General features: G+C 41.0%; 1 protein-coding gene across 1 annotated transcript in view; it reads right to left on the reverse strand.

Moving 5' to 3' along the window:
- The window catches only part of LOC102824864 (quinone oxidoreductase-like protein 2-like), a 35,245-nt gene that overhangs the window by 6,745 nt on the left and 19,226 nt on the right, over window positions 1-9,274 (reverse strand). The window contains exons 8-10 of the mRNA XM_006867101.1: window positions 8,018-8,199; window positions 5,254-5,482; window positions 4,878-4,982 (exon numbers count right to left, since the gene is read on the reverse strand). Of these exons, the coding sequence (XP_006867163.1) occupies window positions 4,878-4,982; window positions 5,254-5,482; window positions 8,018-8,199 (516 nt within the window). The remainder of the gene's footprint in view (window positions 1-4,877; window positions 4,983-5,253; window positions 5,483-8,017; window positions 8,200-9,274) is intronic.

The following is a 9,274-nucleotide window of genomic DNA, read 5'->3' on the forward strand; positions in this document are numbered from 1 at the left end:
TGGGCTGCGAACTGCAAGGTCAGCAGTTTGAAACTACCAGCTGTTCCGCAGGAGAAAGATGAGGCTTTCTGCTCCCGTAAAGATTTATAGCCTTGGAAACCCTGTACAGAGTCACTGAGTCAGAAACAACTCCATGGCACATAACCACCACCACCACATCCTTTAAACTAAAGGATCCCAAATACAAATATGGAAAAGTACCCCAATAAAAAAAATACAAGTCCCACAGGTTACATATATGAGACTGTTTACTGGAGTATTAATCATGGTCTCAGGGAATCTGCATCCACCTTGATCACTAGGAGGCAGATTTATCAACTCTTGTGGATGCACATAGCTGTACTGTAGAGTAAGAGACAATGAGCTGGATACTTGGAAAACACAGACGAATTTAACAAAAACAGCAAAATGAAACAGGATAAGGACGATTGCAAAATAAACATTGATGAACCTAAAAATACATTCGCATAGCTGAATGAGCTCCCAAAGCTGTTGCTGATATAATCTTTAAATCTTAAATCAAAACTATCTCCTGAAGTCTTCTTAAAACTATACTTTAGCTTAACTAGTAAAGGATGTCTGCCTTAAGCCCTGTACTCTTTTAAGAATCATCTATCTAGGATCTAAATGACAACCAACAGCAACTTGAAAGATCAGATAGGAAACTTAGGGGACAGTGAGTTTTTGTTAATGGGGGAGGAGCAACCCAGAAAGGAGAGTGGGGATGGTTGTACAAATCGAATGCAATCAATATCACTAATTGATACATGCAGAAATTGTTCAATTGGTGTCTGTTCTGCTATATAAATTCTCAACTACAACAGAAAACAATGAAGTAAATTATTATTATATTTATTTGTTATGTTAAGTGCCGTCAATTCGACTCTGACCCATAGAGATCCCATATAGGGTTTCCGAGACTTATAAATCTTTGTGGGAGCAGAAAGCCTCATCTTTTTCTCACAGAGCAGCTGGTGGGTTTGAACCACCAACCTTGCATTTTGCAGTCCTGTGCTTATCCTGTGGAGCCACCATGCTCCATATTTATATAATGGAGTCCTAGTGTGATGCTGAAGAATCCTGATATGGCGCTGTAGGTTAATGAACCAGACTGCAAAGTCGCTTGAACTGTAAGGTCAGTAGTTCAAGCTCACCAGCTACTCCTCAGAAACTCCATACAGGGGTCGCTATGAGTTGGAACCAACTTGATGGCACTTAACAACAAGAATAGTGTGGTGTTGAAGGATAAGCACTGGACTGAGAACCCCAAGATCAGTGGTTCAGACCCACAAGCCACAACTTGGAAATTCTATATAAGGTCTCTGTAAGTTGGAATCAACTCGATGGCACTTAACAACAACAACAGCAATATATATGTAAGGATATATGTTGTTGTTGTTGTTAAGTGTCATCGAGTCAGTACCAACTCATAGACCGGTACAGAGTTTCTGAGGAGAGGCTGGTGAGTTTGAACCACTGACATTGCTGTTCAAACCAACCTTGCAGTCCCGCACATTATTTTATATATATATTTTGTTGTTGTTGTTGTTGTTGTTGTTGTTGTTAAGTGCCGTTGAGTCGATTCCAACCCATAGCGACCCTTTATAGGGTTTCCGAGGAGCAGATGGTGAGCTTGAACCACTGACCTTGCAGTTCAAATGGCTTTGCAGTCTGGCCCATTAACCCACAGCACCACACCAGGACCCCAGTTTATATACATATATATGCATGTACATTATATATATTAGTATACAAAATAACTGTTTTACAAGCAAATATAAACCTCAGGATATTGCAGTGACAAACTCTGAAGAGTGGAAAAGAATGGGAGTAGAGAATGGCAGTGGGCAAAAGCATCAAAGGAATAAGTAGATACAGACATTCATATAAACATCAGAGCAAAAGATGGGCCTTGCATGGTCCAACGATGAAAATGCAATTTGAAGGGAGGACTCAGATTAACCAACCCAATCCACTTGAGATCCCCAAAGAAAGTATAAGAAAAATAAATAAAGAGAGGTGAGCAGAGAAACAAGTCAAGTGTGGCAGTATGTCTGCAGCATGTAACCCCTGTTTTCAAAAACATCTGTCTTTAGGGTGTTGGGCCTTACAGAGACCTTTGCAATTGAAGCAAACAGACTCACTTAGAGGAAGTTCAAGAAGTTCTAGACAGATGTTTGAAGCACTCATCTGGCCCTGTGGCTCACTCAACAGTGCAGGCATCTCTCCAGGTGATTCACAGCTACAACCCTCTCCCTGTCAGTTAGAAGTCACCTTTTTCCACAGAAATGCCACAGCTCAACAATTTAAAAAAGACTTATGAAAGTAAGTATTACCCAGGATAATGATAACTTTTTCACTTGGCATCTTTGTCTCCTACAATTCAATGTCTAACAAAGAAAAGAAAGTTGCCTCTCAAGTGCTAACCATTATTTTTAACCTTTTTGGAAATAAGTTTTTAATGAAATGTATCACATATTTATTTCTAAGACTTCTTTAAAAGATAGAAATTGGGGGGGGGGTTAAAAGATAGAAATTGGGGGGGGGGGAGAGGGAAGGGTTAATAACCTCTTTGATCCATGACTTGAAAATCTCATCACTTCACTTCATGTGGTGTTTCCACTTCTATTATCATTGTTAACTGCTTCTAAAAATAACACATCTCTGCCCCTTTCTACCTGTGGTTTTCATCTGGGCTTGGAAACCAGACAACTAGTGAATGTTTAATAAGTCATAAGGCTTTGAATGTCAGACCAAGAAGAAAAGTGTATGACTGCAAACCATGGACTTTTTTCCAGATCAGGTTGTCTCTTTTTTAAGACCAGCATCTTCAGCTCTAGCTCATTCTAGTACCTATAGACATTCCCCTCTTTCTGTATTCAATATTAACGACTCATGGATTCGCATGCCGGCTATTCCCAGCATCGTTATTATCTGCTTGGAGTTCTCTACTGGGATGAAGTCGTAATTAAATTTGCCTCTGGAGACATGCCACCTGAAGTTTGAGGCAAGCTGAGAAATGAGCTTTTGTTTTCAGATGTGAAGGCTGTGCTGGTGAATGTTTTAATTAGCTCATCAGACAGGAATAATCAGAGTAACTTATAGTGCCTTCTATATGTCATGCTGATTCATGATTCCCATTAGAAACCGGTCCCTCTCCCTATCATAAACCTGTCCCAAAACCTTCTCAACTAACATGGACAGACTAGGTCATACTGGTTTATTGACAAGAATAAGAAGGCATTTAGTGAATGTTTGATGAATACAATCAATTTATGAATGCACAAATACATCTGAGACTGAGAGGGACTGTTAAAAAGTAATAAACTAGAAAGGAGTCCTGGTGTGGCACTGTGGGTTAATGCACCAAACTGCAAAGCCGTTTGAACTGCAAGGATGGCGGTTCAAGCTCACCAGCTGCTCCTCTGAAACCCTATACAGGGTTGCTATTGGTTGGAATCGACTCTACGGCACTAACAACAGCAAAAACTTTTAGTTAGTGATTTACAACTGTTGTTGTTGTTCCAACTCATAGTGATTCCATGTACAACAGAACAAAACACTGCCCAGTCCATTGCTACCCACACAATTGTGATGTTTGAGCACATTGTCGCTGCCATTGTATCAGTCCATCTCCTTGTGGGTCTCCCTCCTTTTGGCTGACCCTTTACTTTACCAAGCATGATGTCTTTCTCCAGGAACTGAATCTTTCAATATTCTTCACCAGCTACCATGATATTTCATCATTTTGATGAAAGAGTCTATAGAAGAGTCCTGAACAAAAAGATGAAAATGCAAACCAGAAGTTCACATTCTCATGGGCTAGACTTTTCTGGAGTCCCGGAGGGTAGATGAACCCCTGAAATTACTGCTGTGAGATAATCTTTAACTTTAAACCAAAAATATTCCCTTAAGTATTAAAACCAAATAGGGTAGCTTAACTAATGGGGAAAAAAAGGTCTGCCTTGAGCATCATGCTTTTTTAAGAACAACCTCTATGGGATCAAACTGACAACAATAAGGTTGATGGCAACCTTAGAGGGCAGCAGGTTTATAGTAATAAAGGGAATAGCTCAGAAGAGGAGGGTGAGAATAGATGCACAACTCAAAGAAAGTCATCAAAGTCACTAAGTTGTACAAGTATAAACTTGAATTGGTGTATGTTTTGCTGTGAATAATCTCAACAAAAACAACAAAATCAATAAAAGTTTTTAAAACAAAGAAACCACCCACTTGTGATATTTCTGTTACAGCAGTAATAGCTAACATGAACACTGTGGAATGCTTCCTCCTTTACTGACAAGTTTAAAAGATAAGAAGAAAGCAAACTGAAAAGATAATGCTTCATCACAGGGAGAAAAAAATCCTAAAATGGGGAGTGCAATAAGGCAATGAAGTCTGACACTAACAGCTTAGATTCTGCTCATCGGCATTTGAACAAAACATCTCTTCCATCCATGGTTGACAAGAGTTACCAAAACAGTTTTTACACATTAAAATAAATTAAGCAAAGAAAAAAAAAAAAAAGCCCCCTCCGTGAATTCCTAACATTCATATGTATGAGTACATAGCATGTGTTACGTATGCACACAATTACACTTTGAAAGGAGTTTTAGCCACATTAATGGGACTGTGGGGGGATGAAAAGAGGGAGTGAATAACCAGCAAAATTAACTACAGTGACTAATGGATGAAATACAGCCTTCTGATGCCAGGCATATTTAGTATTCTGTTCACAGAACCTCCGCTTATATCATCTGGTTGTACTTTAAAGTGCATTGAAAAATCAAAGGTCAAGTTAAGTGTTTCCTTCTCAGACTTGTATGTTGTTGAGTTCAGGGTTCATATCAACACTTGTAAATTATTGTCTAAAGTACCATGAATCCCTTCTGTTTGAGATGCCAGTGATGTAGACAAGAGTTCTCAAAATTCAGCTCCTTCATGGCCTCAGGGGATTCAGTTTCACAGATGGCTAACTCACTCTGGACATATGATTACACTGATCATATGATTACATATGATCATACAACCCTGAAGACTGGGAGAAATCCTGTACCCTTTAACCTGTAAAGTTCCATTATTCTGTATTACATTTTCATCTTTTCATTCCATATATGGAGAATTTTGAATATCCAGAGAAGAATGGATTAAAAAAATGCAGTGCATATATACAATGGAATATTACTCAGTGGCTTGACAAAGATTACTCCTTGGCTTTATCCATATCTACAACCCTTAAGAAGAGCATCTTACCTCCTCCAGCTTAAACACTGCTCCAATATGAGGCTGGATGCGTCCTTGCTGGCAATACTGAAGTGCCGAGGACAGGCTCTTGGAGAAGACAGAAAAGTTCTTTTCTTTGTACCGGCCCCAGTATACCCCCATGGCAGAGACATTCTTCAGAAGTAGAAGGTTGGCTGGTACAGAAGCAATGGTTCCTCCAGCAAACCCCACCACCACAATCCTGCCCTCCCATGCCAGGCTAAGGAGAAAGAAGAGAAAGAAAAAAATATATTAAGAATAACATTGTTGTTGTTGTTAAGCGCCATCAAGTCGGATCTGACCCATGGTGACCCTGTATAAGGTTTCCAGTGTGCAGCTGGTGAGCTTGAACCACCAACCTTGCAGTTCAAACAGCTTTGCAGTCTGGTGCATTAAACCACAGCGCCACACCAGGCATCCTAACAAAAAACTATAACAGATGATTGGATAAATAAAATGCAGTGCATATATACAATGGGATGTTACACAGCCACAAAGAGACATGAAGTTCTGATACATGCTGCATGTGGATGAACCTTGAGAGCTTTATGCTCAGTGAAGTAAGTCACCCACAAAGGAACAAATACTGCATGATCCCAGTGATATGAAAAAATAAAACTAAGCAAATGTATAGAGATCTGAGTGTGGTTACCAGGGTTGGCTGGAAGGGAGAAGGCAAAGGGGATTCACTGCTTAGGGGACACTGAGCTTCTGTGAAAAGTGACAGAAATTTTGTAAATGGATAATGGCATTTAAACAATAAGATGAACATGATGTCACTGAAATGTATACACCAAAAAATGTTGAAATGGTAAATGTTCTGTGATATATATAGTTACCATAATTTTTTTAAAATGTAAAAGCAAGGTACATTTATCTCATAGCTGTAAACTCCCCTTGAACTATAAACTGGCAGGGGTAAACCATCCTTTAGCACTGGGTTCATGAGCTGTTGTTAAGTGCCATCAAGTAAGTTCTGACTCATAGCGACCCTGTATAGGGTTTCTGAGGAGCAGTTGGTGGGTTTGAACAACCGACCTTGTGGTTCATAGTCCAGTGCTGATCCTACAGCACCACACCAGGAGGTTCATAAATAGAAAAATATGAAAATAAGCCATAAGCAAAGCATTAGGGGGTCAGAGCAATTAGCCAGTTATAGAGAGACCTACCTTATAATCAACACTGCCTACGCACCCCCCTAAAATATCTTTTGGAAGGAAACATCCTATAAATCAAGGTCATTACATTTACCATACTTCAAGAAACTCAGTTTGCAGATTATAAATGTAGGCAGCAGAAATAAGGGATAATCAAACAATACAATGAGGGATCATTTGCTTTATACAAAAACTTACTTCAGAACTCCTTTAAAGCTATGTGCCTCCCTAAAGTTGTTGTTGTTGTTGTTAAGTGCCCTCAAGTCAGTTCCAACTCATAGCAACCCTGAACAGGGTTTCCAAGGTTGTAAATCTTTACGTGAGCAGAAAGCCTCATCTTTCTCCCATGGAGTAGCTGGTAGTTTCGAACTGCTGACCTTGTGGTTCACAGCCCGAATCGTAACCACTACACTACCAGAGCTCCTTTTCACTAAAGTACTTCAGATAATCTAAAAAATTCACAGCTTTTCTGGAACTCAGAATAAAAAGTACCTTATTGTGTATGCTAAGCAGAAGAAAGGTCTGGTGGTCTTCTTCTAAAAGAAAACCCTGTGGAACACAGTTCTACTCTGACATATATGTCATCAAAAGGAGTCAGAGTCAACTCCAAAGAAGCTGGGTTTGGTTTTGGTTTCTTAAGCCATGAATTATGACAATAAACTTAGTAAACATCTTTAATATACAGTATTTTCTTGTTTGCTTATTTTTGTTTTCTCTTTGTCTTTAGAAGGGAAATGAAAAGCTATTGTCAAAATGCAATTATCTAGACATCAAGAAATCAGAAAGTCAAGAGAAGGGTGAGTTTCACCAGCTCTTTAGGCCACTCCTTCCTTTGTTTCTTCTCTGAGCAGTGTCAGTGCAGTGCAGTGGTCATCAAACCTGTAGACTGCCTGCCTCTTAGCAAAGGGGCTATAGAACCAACTGGGTCTCTTCTGGAGGTAGGCTGCTCTCTCTGCTTTTGTTCCTTCAACTTCAAACTGAGACAAACCACAAACAAAATGATGCCTGCCAAGGTAACCTGAGAACTAACCCTAATATTATCAGAGTGCTGCAGAGTCCAGGGTTGAGAATAGAAATGGGAATTAGTGTGATACAAGTCCCACTGAGTCTCTAGTGGCTCTTTTAAAAAAAAACAAAAACAAGGAAATATACTGCTGACTGTTTCAGAAACCAGTAAGATCAGCAGAGTCTGTGCCACAGACTTTGCAGTGAACTGGGGAGAAGGGAATGGCCACCCCAGTTAATTCTAACATGGAACAATAATCTCCAAAATTCTCCAAATCCATATATATAATAAAGCAGTTGGTGGGGGCTACCATAGTTAGCACACATATAATTTCTAAGTATTAGAATGCCTGCAGTCATTTGTTGGATATTTTCCAGTTGGGTGTCTTGTTTTTGCTATATTTAAGCTTTTCCTGATTTCCCCCCTCTGCTTCTGCTCCTTTCCACTCACCCACTCAATTGCTCTCGTGGGTACCAGTGCCGACAGGAGAAGCAGCAGGCATGACAGAAGCAAGGCTGGGAGGAAGACAGAGGTCTGGCAGGTTTGGTTGGGTCCCCACTGTAGACCACCCTGAATAGACCCCTCCACGCACCTGCGGAGAGCCTCCAGGAAGACATCGCCTCCCACAGTGTCGATAACCACATTCACTCCGACACTGCCCACCAGCTTCCCCACTGCCTCCTTCAGGCCACTCTGACTGTAGTTCACGCTGAACTGTGCCCCCCTCTGCACGGCCAGCTTGCACTTTGCTTCACTTCCAGCTGCGGCTATTACCTGCATAAGGAGCACATGGTTTGTGTTGATCCAGAACATGTACCCAGAGGCTCATGTGATCCAACCCAGCCCGCAGTCAAAGGGTGCTACTTGAGGAAGCCAATGTGACCAGACTGCCCTGGTGACAGCCCCCACCCCACACATCAGTCTGCATGCACAGCACGGCACCATCTCATCAGTCCTTCCATGCCCAACTGGCTGTGGTGTCCACATTCCCAGGAATTCTGGGACTCCAGTAAGTCATGCTAGGAGATGGTTCAAGAGACACTCACAAACTCTTCTCCAAATACAAATTAAATTTACTAGGCATCACTATTTATTGAGCACCTACTATAAGTCAAGTAGTAAGGATACAAGCTAGATACCAACTTGAGAGTTAGGAAGCGAGATATGGCAATGTGATGGGGGATGCATAGAGGACTCCAGAAGCATGAACAAGAGATACTCAACCTAGACCTAGGACAAGAAAGACAGCGTTTTTGAATGTAATCTTTATAGAAGCAGATCACCAGGTTTTGCTGCTGCAGAACCACTGGGTGGGTCCAAATAAACTTTTTGGTTAGCAGCCATGTGTTAAATGTCAGTTTGTAGCTCTTTAAAGCATTGCCTAAAGGTACCTTATCACTAAATATCACTTAGTCCCAAGTAGGTACTCAAAGCTTGCACTCAAACACAACAAAAATATCAACAACAAAAACCTATTGTCAGAAGAACAAACAAGATGGCAGATTGGGTGGGCGTGTAGTAAAGAGCTCCTCAAACAACAAAGAGCTCCGCAAACAACAACACAGAATACCCAACCAAGCAGGCTCAGGGGATAGTCCCTGAACTCTGAACCACATATAAAGGAATATTTAGAAGGTTGGAAGGCTTACAGCTGGGGGAATTTGAGGCAGAAGCAAGAACTCTATTGCTTTCTAGTCCAGGATGCTCAGCTGCTCCAGGAGCCGCCATCTTGGGTGAGACCAAGCGGGGTGAAGGATCGAAGCGGTCACAAACGCCTGGCAGAACCACAGAGATAAAGGTGTGGACATTATTTTCTTTTGGTAGCTGTTCATTGGTCCCTTGCTGTCTG

Source organism: Chrysochloris asiatica, unplaced genomic scaffold (genome assembly GCF_000296735.1).
Source record: "Chrysochloris asiatica unplaced genomic scaffold, ChrAsi1.0 scaffold00100, whole genome shotgun sequence".
Taxonomy (NCBI): domain Eukaryota; kingdom Metazoa; phylum Chordata; class Mammalia; order Afrosoricida; family Chrysochloridae; genus Chrysochloris; species Chrysochloris asiatica.